Source organism: Mauremys mutica, chromosome 11 (assembly GCF_020497125.1).
Source record: "Mauremys mutica isolate MM-2020 ecotype Southern chromosome 11, ASM2049712v1, whole genome shotgun sequence".
NCBI classification, from domain to species: Eukaryota; Metazoa; Chordata; order Testudines; family Geoemydidae; genus Mauremys; species Mauremys mutica.
Window position 1 is genome coordinate 64,959,918 of NC_059082.1, and position 22,474 is coordinate 64,982,391.

General features: G+C 44.5%; 1 protein-coding gene across 4 annotated transcripts in view; it reads right to left on the reverse strand.

Annotated features, from left to right (window-relative positions):
- Positions 1-22,474, reverse strand: part of MRTFB (myocardin related transcription factor B) — a 180,898-nt gene that overhangs the window by 96,602 nt on the left and 61,822 nt on the right. For all 4 annotated transcript variants that reach the window (XM_044978710.1, XM_044978707.1, XM_044978705.1 and 1 more), the window contains exon 2: positions 21,298-21,495. In XM_044978710.1, the coding sequence (XP_044834645.1) occupies positions 21,298-21,451 (154 nt within the window). In that variant the 5' untranslated portion in view covers positions 21,452-21,495. The remainder of the gene's footprint in view (positions 1-21,297; positions 21,496-22,474) is intronic.

Here is a 22,474-nt window from a genome sequence, read left to right on the forward strand (position 1 = left end):
CAAAATTTCATATATAATGTTAAATAATACTTTTTCTTTAAAATTGTCACACATGGTTTGTTTCTAGTTATATGCCAAAGAAGGTTAACCAAACTGATTTCTTGTTATAATTTTAAGACTAAATAAGCCTCTTACTGATTACAGATGTAAAGGCAGACAGACAGCCCAGCTGTAGAGAAATTCCACCCACCCACCTCAGCAGGTGGGGGAACTTGATGAGGTTAGCAGTGAAGGGTGACAGCCCCAAGAGTGAGGTGGAAGACATTTGCTGAGGGCACCAAAGTTCCCCCAGCCCTTGGCATCTCTACAACCCACTGGCCAAACAGGGGGGAGGGATGCTGATTGGCCTGCATTCCCTAGCTCCAGGATTTAATCAGGAACATGGGTCACATGGAACTTCAGCTCCATTCCAACAGAGTGGTTTTGCACTCCTGAAGGCTATTTTGTCTCATTTCATGTCCTACTTGCTCTGTTGTTTTGATTTTTAAACAATGGGAAGGGAATCAACTGCAATTTTAACTGAAATAACTTCATGTTTGATATTTCCTCACTGCATCATATTAAACTGTCATGTCCTAAGGTAACTGCTGTTTGAGTATCTGTTCTGTTCCGCCTGTGCCATTATTACAAGGCTAGTATCTGTATTATGTTAGATGTTTGGACTTGTGAATGGTGACCTGCCTCTTAAGAATTCTGTAAGGCTGCACAGATGGTGGAAGGTTATCTTCAAGCTACTTTCACATCTGCCAACACTTAAATGCTACTGTACTAGCAACTCAAGACAGATTTGTGGCCTGCACTTTTTCAAGGAGCTGAGTTTTATCTGAACTGCCACCAATGAGTGTGTTTAGTGGAGAAGGTGTTCTAATAATTGACAGCAGAACTTCGAATCTCTGAAAAGGAATGTGGAGTGGATCACCTTAGTTAAAATGAGCATGCATCTTATTCCAGACGACTACTCTAACGTGCACAGTAGTCAGGACACAATCAGAATTATATGGAAGGCTACACTCAACAATAAATAGTGTCCTAAGTGTGCACTGCATGAAACACCAGTCACTAACAGTCAGACAACAAAACATGATGGTCTTTTTATGCTGAAAGGCATTTTTATTTCTTATATTTTAACGCTTGATAATAAAGGCCTATACCAACAGAGTACAAATAACTTCAGTGTACACATGGCAGAAATTTTACTAGCTACAGTATCAGTTAACTTGGAACAATAGTTGCGGGCTTATCTTCAACAGGTGGGTGTCTCTCTAGTCTTCATTTTGGTTTAAATTATTAAATGTTATATATCAGGGGTTCCCAAACTTTTCTCCCTGAGGCCCACAACTTTAACAAAATTGTTAGCATTGGGTTAATAACACATTGTGTTATTATTTGTTGATTTTAAAACAAAATAGTTGTCCAACTTTGAACACTATATTGTGTTTTCAATATTTTAGTGTAAAATGTGAATTCCTGTGCTGTGTAAGTAAAGACCCAACCCTACTCTCTACTAATTAGAAAATAATTAAATATTGTAAATAAAAATTTTAAATAACAATTGTATTATAACACGCCGAGGAAACAGGTACTCATCTGATCCGGTAAAGGAGAATCCAAATTTCAAGTACGTGTCATCATATTTGCTTTCCACTTTCTTTACTTTTTTGACTGGCTCACTTCATGTAGATTTAGAGGGTCTGGGACTTTCATTACCTTCTCCACCAGTGCACCCTTCTCATTTTTGAAAAATAAATCGATCCATGTCAGATAGAAATACGGCTTGCCATTTTTTATGGTTGTAAATGGTAGAGTGTGTGTATATGGCTAGGATACCTGTGAAACGCACTTGCAGTGAAACGCACTGTTGGACTTACAAGAATTAAAATTGACATACTGTAGCCTGGTTTTTTAAAATATATTTTTTCCTGTAGTCTGTCCAACATATTGCATTTATATAGCTTTTACTTAGATTACATGAGTCACATGGAGTTAAAGATATTAAGAGCTTGACTGGAGAATGCAATTGCAACGGTGGACCACCTGGAACTGTGTGGCAGCCCACCTTTGGGTTGCAGCCCACACTTCCCTAAAATATTGCACATACTACAAATAGCTGCTCTGTAGTGCTATCCACAGAGAAGGACTGAATTATCCCATTACAACACACTAGTAGTATCACAGGTATTGTAAAACATCCTATAAGCTGTCCTAGTGGTATGTTCAGCTGTGAAAAATTTCAAGACATCTGTGATAAGCTACACTGCTGAGGAGAATGGCATCTTCTGATGACAATTATCACAACCTATTATTTAATTAATCACTGAATGACTATTCTTAACATCTGCTCTTTTTGTATCATGGGTCTCAGACAGGTGAATACAAATGACACATTCTTTCCCATAAGGCATCCTTCTCCTACTGTCATGACCTGTAGATGGATCTCCTTAGACATCCCTCTGTTTGAAAAGTTAAAGCTGTGATACAAAATAAGGAATATAATAGTCTTCATCTAAATAAGAATTTTTATGCCCATGTACTCTGTTCACTAGTGGAAAAATGCAGTCACAAACAGATTAAAAAAGTTGAACAGAAGTAATGTAAATTCACACTTTTATATAATTTATTTATTCTGTAAATGATATATTTGAAAGTGTCCTCAACTTATTTTAATTTCTTTTTCTAGGCCCTGTTGTATGGTGTTACATGCACCTTAAAAGCCCATTTCTGTATCTGTCACCTCTAGATTCTGAAGCAGAAAACTGGAAATTATGTGGCCTATTTTTCCATGAACAAATTTAATTTAAAAATACTAGATTATTAAACATTGTATTAATACTTGATACGTTACAATTAAAAAAAATTGACAAAAATAAATACTTGACGTTCTCTCTTCCCACTACATTGCTGCAGGCCTACAAATGCTCTCCTTTCATATTGCCATGCCATGGCCTGCAGAAACGTCATTACTCGAAAGAAGTTCTCCAGAAACATATTGCATACAGGAATAAAGCATCATTATCTCAGCAATGCACCCCAGTCTGGAAATAAGAGCATGACTAACCTCAGTTTTATGTATCAATGAGCTGAGGAATGAAATCATGAACAGTTGTAAGCAATTTTACAGTTTCATTAAAACAGAAGATAAATGAACTAACAACCACTTCACCAAAATTGTCTAGAACTTATCATATAGAATCCATTACCCTTTCCTGGCCCTCTAATCATGCAAACAAAACAAAAAGGAGAGCTATTCCTCAAACTGGACAGAACACAAACAACATAGGGTAGATTAAAAATGTATTGGCTATTCCATTAGCATCAGGCTTGGATGAAAGAACTTTCTCTATTATTCAGCCATATAGATTTATTTCATCTTGCCTTTAATGTCCCAGGATTTATTTCTTTGTCAAATTAGGAAGCACTAACTCAACACAAGGGTGATGAAGAAACAGATTCCACGTAGTAACTCATAAGAAAATAGTATTCCAAGTATACTTAATGTACTAAAAAAGTATGCTTTTCACTCAATCATGTATCGGGGGTAGCCATGTTAGTCTGTATCCACAAAAACAACAAAAAGACTCCGGTGGCACCTTAAAGACTAACAGATTTATTTGGGCATAAGCTTTCATGGGTAAAAAATTTCATGGGTAAAAAATTACCCACAAAAGCTTATGCCCAAATAAATCTGTTAGTCTTTAAGGTGCCACCGGACTCCTTGTTACTCAATCATGTAGACAACCATACTTCATGTTCTACTTTGTCTGAATAATCATGAACAATGGAAGGTATTGTAACTTAAAATGTCTCCTTCAAAGATTCCTACACATTGTTGTGAAAGCAAATAATGAGTAAATTATCTGTGTAAGAATTTTATCCAACCTCCTTTTTTGTAAATATATCATATTTTTTTTGTAAATATATATATCATATATGTATTTTTACAAAAAAGGAGGTCGGATAAAATTCTTACACAGATAATATATATATGTTTTTGAAGAAATTGCTCTAAAGACAACTATAAGACTATTAATAAACTCTTAACCCAGACTTGGTGCCAATAGCAATGAAGCCATGGTAGCATGGACTTCTGTGCCAGCTAGCTGCCAAAGTACCCAGAGTGCCAGGAGCGTTATACAGCCCAAACTGAAGCCCTTGCTGCCATAGCTTCACCACTATTTGTACTTGGACTAGCTAGATTAAAGCTACCGTATTTATCGGCGTATAACACGCACAGGCGTATAACACGCACCTTCATTTTAAGGGGGAAATTTCAGGAAAAATTTCAGGGTGCGGCGCCTTGGGAGGGGGCGGCGGGCGGGCCGCGCCGTTCGCGGGGAGGGGGGCTCGGGCCGGGCCGCTCGGGAGGGGGACGGGGGCTCGGGCCGGGTCGGGCCACGCCGCTCGGGAGGGGGGCAGGGGCTAGGGCCGCTCGGGGGGGAGGGGGGACGGGCTCTCGGGCCGCTCGGGAGGGGGTCGGGGACGACGGCCGCTCGGGGAGGCGGGGGGGGCCGGGCCGCGCCGCTCGGGAGGGGGGCGGGGGCTAGGGCGGTGCTCCGCGGGTTAGGGCCGCTCGGGGGGGGGGGGGGGCGGGGACGGGGTCTCGGGCCGCTCGGGAGGGGGGCGGGGGCTCGGGCCGGGCCGCGCCGCTCGGGAGGGGGGCGGGGGCTAGGGCGGTGCTCCGCGGGTTAGGGCCGCTCGGGGGGACGGGGACGGGGTCTCGGGCCGCTCGGGAGGGGGGCGGGGGCTCGGGCCGGGTCGGGCCACGCCGCTCGGGAGGGGGGCAGGGGCTAGGGCCGCTCGGGGGGGAGGGGGGACGGGATCTCGGGCCGCTCGGGAGGGGGTCGGGGACTAAGGCCGCTCGGGGGCTCGGGCCGGGCCGGGCCGCGCCGCTCGGGAGGGGGGCGGGGGCTAGGGCCAGGGCCGCTCGGGGGAGGGAGGGAGGACGGGGGCTAGGGCCGGGCCGCGCCGCGCCGCTCGGGAGGTGGGGGCTCGCGCAGGCCGGGGCTCGGGGCTCAGGCCCCGCCGCTGGGGGGGGGGGAGAGGGCGGGGTCTCGGGCCGCTGGGGGGGGGGGCTAGGGCCGCGCTGCTCGGGAGTGGGGCAGGGGCTAGGGCGCCGCTCCGCGCCGCTGGGGGGGGGCGGCGCTGGGGGGGCGCCGCTGGGGGGGGGGTTATATCGGCGTATAACACGCACACATCATTTGCCCCCTATTTTCAGGGGAAAAAAGTGCGTGTTATACGCCGATAAATACGGTAAGTCAAATATGTCTACATATATTGCACTCATACCTTTGATTGCAATGTAGATATACCCTAACTATCTATGTGTATGTTAATAAAAAATACCACCTCAAAGAGAGCTACAAACCTGACGAATTCTTCCTATCAATTCAAATCCCTGCAGGGTAGAGTGATACCTCACATGCTTCTCTTCAGCTAACTATATTAGTCTTATGACGTATGCAGTGTTGTTGTAGCCATATCAGTGAGGCAATGTGGATGAGGTAATGTCTTTTACTGGACCAACTTCAGTTGGTGAAAAAGAAGCTCTTGAGCGTATACAGAACTCCTCTTCAGGTTTGGGAAATGTACTCAGTGGGTAATATCTACAATGTAATAAAACAACCATGGCTGTCCTGGGTCAGGGATTCGCAGGACTCAATCTGCAGACCTATAAATACTCCTGGTGGAATTCTGCACCACTGTGCACATGCAGAATTCATGTCCCCTGCAGATTTTTTTCTCTGCAGAAAATAGATTCTGGTGGAGAAGTGCTGCAGTTACACCTTTCACACACCAGGGGTTAGCTGTGGCACCAGAAAAGAGGGCAGCCAGCTCATAGGCCAGAGCAGCCAACCACAGCTAGGACAAGGGAAGGGCTGCATTCCTCACAGAGCCTTGCCTGCGGAGCCAGGAGAGGAGGCACAGGATATGGGGGAGGACGGACAGAGTGGGGCACACAGGGCTGCTGGGGGATAACAGACTGGAGTTCAGAAGGGCTAGTGGGGGGACAGACTTGAGTGGGGGCACAGGAGGTAGTGGGATGATAGCAGTGAACCAGGGGCTGAATGGACATCAGAGTACAGGGACACATGGGGACAGGGAGCAGGGGGAGTGCAGGGCCACATTGGGACAGGAACGAAGGAGCGGCTAAGAGGGAGTGCAGGGACAAATGGGGACAGGTGGGTGGAGAGGTGGCTGAGTGGGGGTGCAGGGACACATGGGGTCGGGGCAGATGTACCAGACTGAATGGGAGAGGCTAGGGGTCAGCCAAGGTTTGCATGGGGGAGGCTCCTCAACAATCCCTTTCTCCTGCAAAAAATTGTTCCATATTTCTCTCACACACATACCCAACTACCCTCCAGGTTCACTCCCAGGCTTCTTCACAGCAATTACTTCCCTCTCCCTCAACTCCTCCATTATCTCTGACTTCCACAAGCCTTTGCCCTGCTTCTGAGGGATGCGGGAAATATTTTTCTGTATTGTAGTTTAAATTAAGTATTACTCAAAGTTCTTTATTAATATGCCTAGTAAGGGATCTATTTGTCAAAAAACATTTCTTGAATCTTTTTTATCTGTATTGTTACAGACATACTTGCTGACAGGTATTTTGAAATAAACTACCAAAATAATTGAAACTAGTGTGATTATATTGTGCTATTTTGAAAGTATGCAGAATTTTAAAATACTGTGCACAGATTTTTTCATTTTTTTGACACAGAATTCCCACAGAAATATATAAAATAGTAGGGTAGACACCTGGGCTCGCGCTGGAACTCAGGCGCTGGGACCCTGAATCAACTGACATGGACCAGATGTGGATGTTGTATTGAAGTTTAGATATATCCAGAGTTTCAAAGTTAAATACAAAATGGAACAGATTGTTTAACATAAGTAGTTAACACATGTTTCAAGGGACCAATTAAAGTAAAGTGGCCCGTTAACACCTCTCCAGTCATTGGGGGGGGGGGGAGGAGAAGGGTGAAGAAGACTGGGGGGGAGGGGCAGAGTGTCATAGATTGTTGTAATAAGCCATAAATCCAGTGTCTCTATTCAGTCCATGATTTTTAGTTTCTAGATCTTTTGAAAGTGTTGTGCAGGTTTCCTTTGAGGATGAGACTCAGAGGTCAGATATGGAGTGATCACTTTGTAAAAAGTGTTCCCCCTGCCCAGGTGATATGGTGTTTTCACCTTTTAGCATTTTTCTGTTTGAGTTCATTCAGGAGAATACTGATTGTCTGGTTTCACCCACATAGTTGTTATTGGGGCATTTAGTGTACAGGATGAGATATACCACATGTTGTGATAGACATATGTAGGACCCATGGATCTTGAGAGATATGTAGCGGGGGCTGTAGACAATCACAGCAGTGGAGATGTGTGCATGTTATTCTGGCAAGGACTGGTGCCACTTTGAGTTGATGGGTCCTGATCTGTGGGGAGCTTGCTTCTGATGATGATCTTGGTGAGGATAGGGAGTTCGGAAGAAGGGGTTCAGGAAAGATTTCTTTCAGGATGTACTCCCCATCAACAATAGGTTGTAACTGTTTAACGATACCACATATAGCTTCCAATAAGGAGTAGCAGATGACAAGTAGGGGTGTGCCATCAGAGGGGGTTTATTTCAGTATTAAAGAAGGTTCTCTCACAGATATTTGGATCGCCCGTTTCATGATGAGATCTACTTCTCTGGTAGATAGTCCTTGTTTGGTAAAGACGGTTTTAAGAATGTTTGGGTGTATATCCCAGACTTTCTCCTCAGAGCACATTCTGTGGTACCTGAGTGCGTGGTCCTATATAAAAGATATCACCTCACACACCTTGTTAGTCTTATGTTGAGTGACAGACTCTGTTGCCTATATTATTCATGACTTGTAAGTAAAAAGTACCAAAATTAAGATTATCCTCCACTGCAGTCAATCACTCTTCTAAAGTATTTATATTATTGTTATCTTTTTTTAGGTCTGCAGTTTATCTCAAATAATCTGCTCTTCCAACACTCTAGAATCTCTCAGTGAAATTCATGCAAAATTGGAGGGAAAAGAGATTTGCATTATATCAACAATTCTTTCCCCAGCTGTGGGAGGGGAGTGGGTGCTAGTGGTTAGAGTTGTGGCGGGGGGGGGGGAGAATGGGAGCTGGGAGTCAGCATTCCACAAACTAAGTAAAATTGTTTTCTCAAGTACATGTGATGTGATATATGCTGTATATAAAAGGAATGAGAACCATCACGTGTCTGAGAAAACAATTTTACTTAGTTTGCTGATATAATGCAAATCTCTTTTTCCTCCACACACCCCAAATATCCTTTCGCTCTAGCAAACTACTAAATTATCCCCTATGCCACAATTGGTTTCCAAACGGGTTCTGATGGAGCAACAGGATTTTTAAGACACTGTTAAATTATGGAGTTCAATTTAGTAATTTTAAAAACAGGAATAAAATCTCAAACAATGCTGTATTAAACATAAATTAGTAGTTGTGCTTGTGTGTCCAAAAGATCCCGAGCACATTCCTTAATGTAATATCAGATCTAAGGCAGGCATCAATAAATGGATATACCCAGGTGGTTAAGACTTGTTTTTAGCAATATCACTTTCAAAGATCATTTTTACTGAACTAAGTTGAACTGAAGTATTAACACAGCGTTCATTTTCAGCTAAACATTTAGTTATCCATTTGGAATTTCTGGAAACAAAAATCAAAATAAGACATTATGATCAAGAGATCTCTGAAGGAAAGCATACTTTTCATATCTTCTGTAATTACTTAAATTCCAAAACCTCCAGCATAAGATTTTTTCATATACACTAGATGCCTTAAGCGGAGTCAGTTATAAATTACGTCTTCCATCTTAATCTCTTCACAATAAGCAGATGATAAAAGAAAAAAAATCGATAAATCAGATTAAAATGACAGATAGTTTGTTTAGAAGTTTACCAAATGGAATGACCCTGCTGGAATTCCTTCAAGTAGCCTGTGAAAATGTCAGAATATATTCCCTTTAAGAGGTCAGAGTCTCTAGAGAGCTCTGAGTTTTGGCCTGTATGGCTTTTCACATGCTTTAATATTTGAAAATTGTTCCTTGTAGACACTGACTGATACTCTGGGAATGCTAGGATTGTGGGAACTGGCAGTACCAATGACAAAGGCAGACTTAATGGGAAATCAGTACCTACTCAGTTTACTCTCTCAACCCTTAGTACATAATATTCAAATGCTTGGGGAGGAGGATTTCACGTTAGCAGTCATTTGTTTTCCTGCTGACACTGGTTCTTCAAAACACTGAAAATAACTTTAGAGACACAAAAGAAAAGAAAATAATACTGATTGCAACATTTTGCATTTCTACTAGGATTTAGGTTTAAGATTATAAATCCTAGTACACTTTATTTCAAGGATTACAGTAGAATGTTTTCATTTTATTTTTCAAGATTGATGAGAAATTACAAAACCTCCCACATAGTTTTGCATTCATAACCACACTTTTAAACTTTGATTTAGATACAAATTTCATTTTTTTTAAACATTTTCCTCATAGGCTAATGTCACTTTAAAATATAAACAAACTGAAAAAATCATTCAACATAATGAATTAAAACATTTTGCACTGCATATCTACAGAACGTAAATACCCTCATAGTAGTATTCATGACAAATGTACTTCACAGATTTCAGTCTTTTATTAAAAAGTCAAAGTCCAAATTAATAGAACAAATTACTGGAATGGAGAATATCTGTTAGTATTATACAGATCTTATTACTTTCAGTTTAGTGACACTGAGATTACTGAAAATGTCTGTAATTTGATAGTTTCACCAGGTTTTCTAGATTAGACCGTCTTCATCTGTTGCATGTTTATTTATTAGAACATACAGACTAGGTTTCCTCCTTTTCTACACTACTGTTTACCCCCTTGTGCTATGCAGTTAGTAAGAATCTTTGAAGGTTAACAATCCCGTTAACTTCTCTGTCCATGCATGCTCAATACAATCCATTGGGTGGCACAAACACAAATAGGGTCGTAAACCTTAAAATTAGTCTACACTTGAAATGCTACAGCGGCACAGCTGCAGTGCTGCAACTGCACTGCTTTAGCAATTCAGTATAGACACTACCTATACCAATGAGGGGTTCTCCCATTGGCATAGATAATCCACCTCCCCGAGAGACAGTAGCTAGGTTGACAGAAGAATTCTTCTGTCGGCCTAGTGCTGTCTACACCGGAGGCTAGGTCAGCTTAACTATGTCACCCAGGGGTGTGAATTTTTCACACCCCTGAATGATTTAGCTGGGTTGACTTTTGATTGGGGACACTAAGGCCAGGTCTACAAATAGACAAAATATTTTTCAAATAAAGTTTTCATTTGATTTCCCCAAATATGTTGGGAAGGGAGGAAGCTATGCACTGTTGGGGGTAATCATTGAGCGTTTGAGACCCAGGTGCACCCATCTGAGTCCTGGTTTGATCTTCATCTGTGAGTAAAAATAGATTGCCAGAATCCATCAATTTTAAGAAAAGCCTTTTCTTCCCCTCCGGGCGGCTGTATCCCAGGTACCTTTGGTCAAATGGACCCAAAATAGGGTTCACTAACAGAAACCCATGTCCCCAGGAGGCACACCAAGTAACCGTGTAGATTTTAAAGCACCTAGAAGAGTTGAGCTTTAAACAGAAAGCTCATTGTAATCTGAACTATAGCAGAGCTGTCTCTCTGCTATAAAACTTTATTCTGAACTTGAAGGATTGACAAGTCAATGTACTCCTGGCCTAAGTAAAAGTTAGGGCTTGGCTACACTTACAAATTTGCAGCGCTGCAGCAGGGTGTGAAAACACACCCTCTGCAGCGCTGCAAATTGCGGCGCTACAAAGCGCCAGTGTAGTCAAAGCCCCAGCGCTGGGAGCCGCGCTCCCAGCGCTGTCCGTTATTCCCCACAGGGAGGTGAAGTACGGACAGCGCTGGGAGAGTTTTCTCCCAGCGCTGGCGCTTTGACTACACTTAGCGCTTCAAAGCGCTGCCGCGGCAGCGCTGCCGCGGCAGCGCTTTGAAATGCAAGTGTAGCCAAAGCCTTAGTAGTGTAAGCAGAGGTTATAGAAGTTTTGGGGGAAAAAAAACCCTCTCCCTGTGAAAAAAAAGTCACTTTTCAAGCCATTACTTTGAAGACATTACCTCTTTGGCTTATTGAACTTGACAGTATCTCCTTATATTTATAGTCTACCATAATCTACTCAATGAAGAAATTATAAATTAATGCAGAAATGTATAGGTTGTTTCTCTTTATGTGTGTTCAGAACTGCTTTAAACACATTCTAAAGAAGCAACAAACAAAATAAAAAAGCAGATAGACCACTGTAACCCTGACTATTTCCACTATGAAATAAAATATACACAAGATCAGCCAACTTTTGGAAGGTTTTATAGAACAGGAAGTCTCATAAAAAGGTACTATGGAAGCTACAACAATTAAGTCATTGGCTGAGGAAACAAGGTTTAACGCTCAAGTGGATGGAATTTCTCTGTCTGTAATGTCTATGATGATTTTTGAATGCTGCATCTGATCAATTCCAAAATGTTCAGGAAATGTTCTCGACATTAATGGGCAGACAATAAAGATAATCCACTTTGAATGGTCCCTTAGAATGGGAGATAACTATTTATGCTAAACAAACTGTTCCTCTTTGCATTTAGCTGCGACTCTCAGAGTACCTCTCTCAGACCTCAAGAAGAGCTCTGTGTGGCTCCAAAGCTTGTCTCTTTCACCAACAGAAGTCGGTCCAATAAAAGACATTATCTCACCTACCAATAAGAAAAGGATGACAAGTACTGGGTCTTTGACAGGCTGGGTCAGAGGAACGAGAAAAAGAAATCACTCTATAGAGATGGAAGGACTTGGGCCTGGTCTACACATAGGCTGTGAAAAATGTCATGCCTTGTGTGATGAGGTGTACCAACCCCAAACTGGGCCAATGGGGAACAAACAAATCACTGTGGGCCCAGGAGGTGACACCCTCTTTCCCCATGCTGTGCACGCTCCAGGTGGAAGAGCCAGTTAAAAGGAAGCAGCCCAGCTCAGTCAGGGCTGGCTGCGGAGGAGGAAGGACGTGGACTGCAAGTTCCTGTAGAGGCGCCAGCGATGCTCCAGGCGGTAGAGCCTGAGAACCCAGACTATGCTGCAGATGACTGACTCTCTGACTGCAGAGACTGAAGCCAAGCCACCGCCAGTTGAGGAGATGCCCAGGATGCAACTTGTGGTAGGAAGTAACACAGGGAAGGTAGAAGAAGCTGATGCCTGAATCCCTAGCAGGGAGTTCCCCTGCTTCATAGGGCCCTGGATTGGAAGCTGGTGGAGAGGGGAGGGCCGGGTTCCCCTACCACACCCCAAAGGCCACCAGGCGTGGCTGCTGTCTGCTCTCCACCCCAGCCCAGAGGCTTAGGGGCTATAGACTGTTTGTTCTGCCCCACTCAAGGGCCACAGACTTATTGCTGTATTGCTCTACACAGGGGGCCGATTCCTTAATTGCTACTGCCTGCCCCAGCCAGGAGGCTTAGGGGACATAGACTGCTTGTTTGTTTTGCCCCGCCCAGGGGTTACAGACTGATTTTTGTTCTGCCCCGTCCAAAGGGCCAGAACTCTATTTGTGGCTGTCGGTCCCAGCCCGGAGGCTCAGGGGCTACAGACTGTTTGTTTACGTGGCCCCACCAGGAGACCAGAGCCCACCTTGCTGCAACTCCCTGAATTAATAGGAAATCCCGACGGCTTGGTGATGGAGTGTACCAACCCCAAACTAGGCCAACAGAGGTGGTTCTTCAAGATGTGTATCCCTATGGGTGCTCCACTGTAGGGGTGCGTGTGTCCCTGCGCTGCTGATTGGAGAATTTTGGTAGCAGTATCTGTTCAGCCTGTGCATACACTGCCGTGCTCTGGCACAAGGCTAACTAGCATGGACAGATGAACCCTCCTCAGTTCCTTCTCTACCGCAGAGTCATTGACAAGAACTCTGAAGTAGAGGGGAGGAGGATGGGTTGTGGAGCACCCACAGGGACACACATCTCAAAGAACCATTGTTACTGCACAAGGTGAGTAACTTCCTCTTCTTTGAGTAAAGTCCCTATAGGTGCTCCACTGCAGGTGACTTCTGAGCAGTACCCCCTATTGGAGGCTGGGGCTTTGGAGTCAAGTCTGTTATAGATAATAGCACTGTGGCACTGAATCTGGAGTCTGCAGCAGAGTCCCCCGAGGATGGCATAGTGTTCTGCAAAAGTATGTGCAAATGCCCAGATAGCTGCTCTACAGATTTCTGATATACGGATACCTTTGGAGAAAATGGACAAGGAGACTGACCTTCTAGAATGCCTATGTATTGAAGATGGGGGTGTTATATTATGCATTTAGTAACAGAGTTTGATACAGTTTGAGATCCATTGGAGAGTCTTTGAGCTGAAATTGCTGTACCTTTTGAACTATCCGTAATGGAGAGGAAGAGTCTTGGAGATAAAGCTCTTGTCCTGTCCAAATAGAAAGCCAAGACTCTCCTCATGCCGAGCGTATGGAAGATAGCTTCCCTATTATCCTGTTGAGGTTTGGAATAAAAGGTTGGAAGTTGAATAAGTTGGTTCATATGAAATGTGGAAGTCTCCTTGAAAGTGAACTTCAGATGTGGTCTAAGTATGACTTTGTCAGAGAAGAACACTGTGAAGGTGGGATGTGACACCAGAGCTGCTAGCTTCCCTATTTTTCTTGCTGAAGTGATGGCAATCAGAAACGCCATCTTCATGTCGCTAATATGACCATCTTGAACTTCTGAGTTTTGATAAATTTGTTGAGTGCTCTGAGGTTCAGATGGGTCTCCAACCTCCCTTTTTCTTTGGTATCAGGAACTAGCGAGAGTAGAAGCCTTTGCCTCTTAGCTCAGTGGGCACTGGCTCTATAGCTCCTATGCTGAAGAGATGGTTTACCTCCTATCATAGTAGGCTCTCATGAGAAGGGTCCTGAAGAGGGATGGGGAAGCGTATTTTGGGGTGGTGGGGGCAGGGTTGTAAAATGGATGTCCATCTCGGATAATCTCCAGTACCCATTTGTTGGAGGTTATCCATTTCCAGGTGTTGCAGAAAAGGGTGGGACGGCCTCTGAAGGAATGGAAGAGGTTTTCCAGCGTGAGGTGATGTTGCGGAGAATGGTCTATGGGCACCTTGACCAACCCATCAAAACTGTCACTTTGAGGTGGAAAGTTGAGAGGAAGTGGGTTGAGATCCTAACTGTTTCCATCTGGGGAATCTGGACTTCCTTCCTCTGGGGTTCAAATGACCTCTGAGATTGATATTGCAATGACCAAGGTTTGAATTGTGGCTGAGGGCTATACTTTCTCTGATACCCAGGTGTGTAGATCCTGAGGGATTGAAGATGTGGACGAAGGCATCAGTCTTTTACAAAAATAGTTTTGTCCCTTCAAAAGGAAGGTCCTCCACAGTCGTACAAACCTCCTTTGGGAAACCGGATAGGTGAAGCCAAGAGGCTCGTCTCATCACGATGGCAGTAGAAATGGAGTGTGCTGCCATGTCAGCTGCATCAGGTGCAGACTGAAGGGATGTCTTAGCCACCAGCTGGCCTTCATTGACTATGGCTTTGAATTGTTCCTTATGCAAATATCAGGAAGCTGTTAAATAAAAGAGTTCAGTTTCAGATAATTCTGGTAATTGTATTTTGCCATTAAGGCTTGAGAGTTCACAATGTGGAACTGGAGAGTGGTTGAGGAATACATTTTCCTGTCAAAAAGATCCAGGTGCTTCCAGTTCAAGTCATAGGGGGTGGATTTAAATTGGTGTTGATGGCCCTTTCAGTTGACCATGTCCACTATGATTGAATTAGGAGGCAGGCAGGAGAGGAGAAACTCTGTGTCTTTCGCCTGCATGTAATATTTTTTTGTCAGCCCGCTTGCATGTTGGTGGGACAGGTGTGGGGGTCTGCCATATGATCTTGCTGAAGGAGGGTGTCTCTAGTTGCTGTTAGGCCACACTGGAACAATGGGGAACCTGTTGTCTTTGAGCCTGCCAGGTATCCCAGTAGGCCCATTAGGGTGGGAAAGGACACAGTGGATGATATGATGGAGGTCCATAGTGAAATTGGGCACCATACAGTAGGCGAGAAGAGCGGTGGGAGACCACATCCTCTTGCTCACTTTCTGATTCAGAAGATGAAAAGAGTGGTGCATGGCAACAGGTCATCAGCGAGTCAAAGGCTCTGGGTGAACTCAGTACCAGAGTCCCAGTACTGAGACGAGACAAGTCCAGTACATCAGATACCACAAGATCCATCGCACACCAGAAATTGGGTAGTGCCAAAGGTGTCAGTATCGGTGGTTGTCAGTGCCGAGATGCCTGTACTGAAGGAGTCGGTGATATAGACTCGATAGTATGGTCCACTGGTGCCTGGTGTGCCACAGGTGATACCAATGCTGATATTCATGCCACAAGAGCCTTCCCCGCAGCAGATTTTCTGTTTCACTTGCCTTGGTGGTACTGATTGTTCCTTGCCTGTGCCCAATGGGTTCTTAAGCAACCCGACGTGCTCTGTCAGGATGGTACCATGCAAGCCCTGTGTACCAGATTTTGACGGCTTTGGTGCCATTGGTATCAATGACACTGATCGAGCTGGAGATCATTTTCAGCTCAATCGGGGCTCGCTATGGAGACTCACGAACCTTTTCTTAGAGGCCTTATGTGAATGGATCGTGGGTGTCTCCTTGGGCTCAGGTCTCTTTGAGGTAGAGGGTTGTGGTGAGGTCTCCCGCCGCAATTTAGGTGGTTGAAGGGCTGACTCCATGAGTAGGAGTTTGAGCCTCAGTTCTCTGTCCTTTCTGGATCTGGGCTTCAGGAGCTGACACAAACCACACTTCTGTGAGATGTATTTCTCTTCCAGACAGGATGCACAGAGAGTGTCCGTCAGTCACTGGGATAGATTCCTTGCAACAGAGACACTTCTTGAAGCCCGGGGAGCCATGCACACCCTGTCCATAGGGGTCCCCCCACAACCAGGGGTTGATGAAAGAATAAAATCTTTTCTTTTTCTTTAGGCAATGGCCAAATAAAAATGTAAATGAAGAAAAGAAAGAAAAGAAGCTTCAGAAGGAAGCTAAAGATTAGCCTTTCTAAAAAAGTTTACAATCCATGAACGGACAGCTAAAGCTCCGTCTCTATCAGAGGTGGTTGAGAAGGAACTGAGGAGGGTTTGCCCACCCATACTGGTTAGCCTCATGGCAGTGCATGGGCTAGCACATGTGCAGGCTGAACGGACACTGCTACCAAATTTCTCCCATTGGCAGTGCAGGGACGCAGACACACAGTGAAGCACCAATAAGGGCACTATTTGAAGAAGAATCACTGTTTTTCATAATTACCTTTCCTTTTGTTGCCTTTTTCTGTACCATTTTATTCCCTAGTCTCCTCCCCACACCCAACTTCACCATCATGGCACCTTACTGTACCTCTCTCTAGGGAAACAAACAAGCAATCAACTATCTTTGAAGTCAAGATCAAAGCTGACTGTATATTAGCTCATACTCTACAAAAATATTCCTTTGAGCAGTGCAAGTGCTAAGAGAAAGTGCCCATCACCTTTGTCACACAGCACCAAAACAGGCTCGAAACAGCTGCTGCAGGAGTTCTGTTAAGTCATCAGAAGCAGACTCACCAAAGCAATGGCCCATTGAAAAGGAAGAACTAAAAATCAAGAATTAAAAAGTTAACTTACACAATTTAGTTTCTAAAGCACAAGGTACCTAGGCTTTATTGGTTGGACTACAAGTGAGCTGCTTTTTCACAAAAAGTAACTGAAGAAAGAAAATACAGCAAACAGGATAGATGTATACAGTGAAATGATAGGAAACATGGTCAACAGGCATATTTAGGAGCTTAATTTTGTTTTAAATTTTGTGGATACATATATTGATGGCTACCCTTCATAAAATGAAAAGCTCAGTACCAGATAACTCCTCGCTTAACGTTGTAGTTATGTTCCTGAAAAATGCTACTTTAAGTGAAACAATGTTAAGCGAATCCAATTTTCCCATAAGAATTAATGTAATTAGGGGTCGGGGTGTTTGGTTCCAGGGAATTTTTTTTTGCCAGACAAAAGACATTATATAAATATGCACTATAAGTTTTAAATAATTTTAAACAAACAATTTAATATTGTACTCACCAATGATGATTGTGAAGCTTAGTTGAGGCAGGGTTGGGTTTTAGGGGCTTGCCCCGCTCTGCCGAGCCCTCCTACCAGAGTTGGGGCGTGGGGGTTTGCCCTGCTCCGCCCACCCAGCATTCTTGCCAGGCAGCAGGGTCGGGATACAGGGGCTGAAGCAATGGGGCAAGCCCCCAGCACCCTGACCCCGCCTACCGGCAGGAGCCGCAGGCAGGTGGAGCAGGGTGAGCCTAACAACCTTATAATGGAACATTGCACGACTTTAAACGAGTATGTTCTCTAATACAGGGGTCCCCAACCCCCGGTCCGCGGCCCGGTACCGGGCCGCGGCCTCTTAGAAACTGGGCCGCGAACCGACCCAGTGGACCTCCCGCAGGCGTGCCTGCGGGAGGTCTACCCGAGCCGCGGGACGAGCGCTCCCTCCGCAGTCATGCCTGCGGGAGGTCCGCTGCTCCCGGGGCTCCGGTTGAGCTGCCGCAGGCATGACTGCGGACGGTTCGCTGGTCGCGCGGCTCAGCTGGACCGCCCGCAGGCACGCCTGCGAGAGGTCCACCGGCTCCGGTTGAGCTGCCGCAGGCGTGCCTGCGGGCGGTCCAGCTGAGCCGCGCGACCAGCGAACCGTCCGCAGTCATGCCTGCGGCAGCTCAACCGGAGCCGGTGGACCTCCCGCAGGCACGCCTGCGGGCGGTCCAGCTGAGCCGCGGGACGAGCGCTCCCGACCGGTCCCTGGTCCTGAAAAGGTTGGGGACCCCTGCTCTAATAGATCAGCAACCTAATAATGAAACAATGTTAACCAGTATGAGTTTAAGTGAGGAGTTACTATATATCAAGGCTCAACATGCACAGTAATCCACTTCAGTCCGCACAAGGAACAAAATCAGGAAGTTCTTTCAAAAGCACAATGAAAAACATGCATAAAATGTAGCTTAAAGACAGGCTGGAAAAAAAACACTCACTCACATTGAAGAGGAATCTTTCTTGAGTGAATGTTGTCACTTTTTTAAAAATTACTTTCTTTTTAAAAAAAGTTTTCATGTTTCTAGAACTCATGATTATAAAAACAACCTTACATATGCAAAATAAGATTGAACCAGTGCAGTGCTGTCTGCCTAACTCACAGGAGAGCAGACTCATAGGAACCTAGAAAACACTACACTCAGTCACACATATGGCATATCTAGTACAGAGGTGGGCAAACTACGGCCCATGGGCCATATGCAGCCCACGGGACCATCCTGCCTGGCCCGAGCTCCCTGCCAGGGAGGCTAGTCCCTGGCCCCTTCCCTGCTTTCCCCCATCCCCCGCAGCCTCACCTCACCGTGCCACCAGTGCTCTGGCCCGCCGCTCCTGCCGGGCAGCGCAGCGGCATGCCCGGCTCCAGCATGGTAAGGGGGCAGGGAGCAGGGGGCGGTTGGATGGGGCTGAGGTGGTCAGGGGACAGGGAACATGAGGGGTTGGATAGGCGTGGGAGTCCCAGGGGGCCTGTCAGGGAGCAAGGGTGTGGACAGGGGTCGAGGCAGTCAGGGGACAGGGAGCAGGGGAGTTGGATGGGGGTGGTGTCCTGGGGGGGGGCAGTTAGGGGCGGGGGGTCCTGGGAGGGAGCACCCAGGGGACAAGGAGTAGGGGGTGTTGGATGGGTCGGGGTTCTGACGGGGCAGGACGTGGGAGAGGGCGGATAGAGGGCGGGGGACAGGAGGGCTGTGTGGGGAGGCACAGCCTTCCCTACCCAGTCCTCCATACCAGTTTTGAAACCCCAATGTGGCCCTTGGGCCAAAAAGTTTGTCCACCCCTGATCTAGTATAATATCCTGCTTCTGACAGTGGCCAGCAGCAGATGCGTCAGAAGACAGTACAAGAAATCCTGCACTAAGCAGATGTGTGATAATCTGCCCCAGTGAAAGTCTAATCTTAACTCTTAATAGTTAGAGATTGGCTTTAACCCTGAAGCATGAGGTTTTATATTCCTTCCAAATCTTTTTAGCAATTACTATTGTAAATGTGGATTCTTGTTACCAATAAAAATGTCTAATCCCTCTTTGAATCTTGTTGAACTCTTGGCCTCAATAATATCTTGTGGATCAGAAAAAGAGCTAAGTAGACAGCCACAAGGTAATAAAGAGCAGACTGTTCAGAGATATGGGGAGACAAGAAATGAATGTTTGGGGGGTGGGAGGCAAGCACATTCAGATACAAGAATCTCATTATTATTAAGGTTTCATAAGGCTACTTTTTTCTGCTGGGATAATTTGTTTTTATAGGAATTTTTCAAGGCTTGTTAAACAGATTGGAGTGCAGGACAGTGCTTACCTGGAGGGAGCTCCCCAGAAGGGCAACAGGAACTCTCCTCCCTCAGCTGCTAGCTCCACGTGCTGCCTCTGCCCACAGGCACCGCCCCACAGCTCCCATTGGCAGCACATGGAGCTAAGAGCTAGAGGTTGCCACTTCCCAGGAGCCAGGTAGGAAACTTGCCCCAGCCCTGCCAACCCCTCCCTCCCAGCACCAGCAGTGCCTCCCCAAGCGGGACCCCCCCCCCCGAGGACCCACGGTGTCCCCCTGCGCCACACCTCCCCAAGCACCTGTGCCTCACCCCAAGCACCCGTAGCACTTCCCCAGGCTGCCCCCCTGGAGTACCTGCAGCGCCTCCCCAGTCACATCCCTCAACACCATGGTGTCCCGAGGGCTGACCCTCCCCAAGTTGCCCTCCCCACCCCAAGTTTTAGTCAGGGGTACATAGTAAAAGTCACAGACAGGTCATGGGGTGTGAACTTTTGTTTAAAGCCCGTGACCTGTCCATGACTTTTACTAAAAATACCTTTGACTAAAAAGTAGCCTTAGTTATGAACTACCAGTCTTGCTGCAGATAAATTTATAAAAGGACTTCAGTACAAACCGAGTCCCAGATAGTACGTAGTGAAGATTAACATCTCAAAGTTGTATGTTTCTTTCTGAAGTTTAAGGGATTCTTTTTAAAAGGCTCATCCATCCAAAAGTGATCTAGAGCCAAAGTTTCAGACCCCTGAAACAAGAGAACTGAACTGCAGTTACATTAACTGTTCATGAACTGTTTTAGTTGTGGATCAATAGTATGTTAAAGAGCTGATATATGTTTAAAATCTGCATACTTGTGGATGAGAGAGCGATGCACAGATTTACAACAGGGCATTTTACAACAGATTTCTTCCCAGCTGAACATAAGCTAACCTAAGTTTGCTATGGAAAAAGGAAGCGGTGGAAGTTTCTCACTACCTAACTTTTCCTTGATTAAACCTGTATCCTTCCTCCAATGTTATGCAACTTACATAACTTAATACAATTTAATATTCCAATTTGGAAACTGAATATTCCCAATAGGTGTTGAAAAACAAATATTTAAGACAAATTTGCCAAGTAGAAAAAGGTGATGAGCAACATATTTGTGTGGTCCAACATGCTTTAAAATAATTATGACTCCATTTCATAGTGAACACTAACGTACATCTTGATTCAAACCTAACTCTTCCTATGCTTACTGTAGCAGTGGAAACACATTTCCACTAAGCCACCGTGCCAACATAAACAATGAGGAAAGATACTGGAAACATTCCTAAAATGTAAACCTCATTTTCCCTACAACGTTCATCCTTAAACTAGTCTGTGAAATAATCCTTTTACTTTAAAACCTCAAGTTTAAATACCTCTAATTTTTCAACAAAAAATAACTATTTGAAATAACTATCTTCAATTGTTTGGTAATGTAACTATGTCCCGGGGGAAGAAAGATACATTTGATTAACTCATACTTTCTCTTTGTATTTGCTGAGGATTATATCTTTCATTCATGTAAACAAAAAGCCACCTTTTATTTGCATTGGCCAACATTTTCAAGATTGGGTGTTTAAAGTTAGGCCATTTGCAATGGTAAATGAAGTTGTTCAAGACACATTTCACAACAAATAAAAATAACATTCATACTTTAATATGGTTGTCGGACACATAAATGAAGAGGATTAACAAATATTTCACTTGAGGAAAGTAAGTAATTAAAAACATTATTACTGTCACTTATAAAAATACACATTTCTTTATGACAGAGCAGGGAGGCTCTGCCTCTAACCTGTTTTGTACTCACCATTCTTTCGTTCAGTGAGGGGAGGTAAGTACTGACTAGCCTGCAATGAGAGTTCCTGAAATTCATGAGCAACTGCTTCACTATGAGGACTAGGAGCAAGATTTGTTAATGATCCTGAATCATCCTCAGTGTCTGCTGTCCCTAAGTGGTCCATTGTGTCCAGGTAACTGGCCTCTTAATTACAGCACGTTGATGAATCTGGTAAGAAAAAAAGGGAAAAATATAAAGACATCATGCAATTATATGCAAATGTTCAGTAGTCAGAACAATTATTTAATGCTTAAGATGCTATGAGGCTTCAAATATTTTATCACAAAAGACAAATCTGAAGATCTCCATCATAAAACCTTCTTGATACCAAATAAATAAAAATAATGGTGAAGAGTTCCTTAATACAAAGCTCTAAGACAATGGTTCTCAATTCATGGTCCCTGGACTAGTGATTGTCTGTGGAACGCTGGCTGATGGTCTGTGAAAGGTGACATGGTGATAGTCTCCCTCCTGATTTCAGCTGCTAAATTTAAAAAAGCTAAAATATATATAAAATACTTTCCTAACATTACTTTTCCACATGAACAATTTCTGTAGTTGCTACAGGAATGTTTCGCAATTGAAAACAAGTCCACGCAATGCTCAACATTGAAGTCATGGTCCATACTTTGAAAGAGGTTGAGAATCCCTAATCTAAGATATCACTTCTTACATACCCCACAGATTTTGTACCTATAAAGATTTACCACATTGTCAATTATGCTTTGACTTTTATAAAGGAGACATTCAAAGGATTTGTTAAAAAGTTGTTTAAAGTTTAAAAGTCCCTCCCACTTTTTTTTTTTTTTGGCTGGTTTATGATGTATAAAAAAGCAGAATTTGTTTTCCTGCTTCTTATTTGACTTGGACCATGTCTACATTACAAACTTTGGTCAACATAAATTACATCAGCGTAAGCCGCCAAAGTTTGTAAATTGCTCAGGTGCATGCACATTTGTGTCAGCGCTGCACATACTCACCAGGAGCGCTTGTGTCAATGCAATGTGCAGTACACCAGAGTCGGTATCCCAGTGTGCCATCATCTGGCACAACGCCTTTGGGGAAATTTTCACAGTGTGTTGTGGGATAGAAATGACTTGCCATGGGATCTCTGGGAGCTAGGAGTCAGCTTCTCAGCATGCAATAT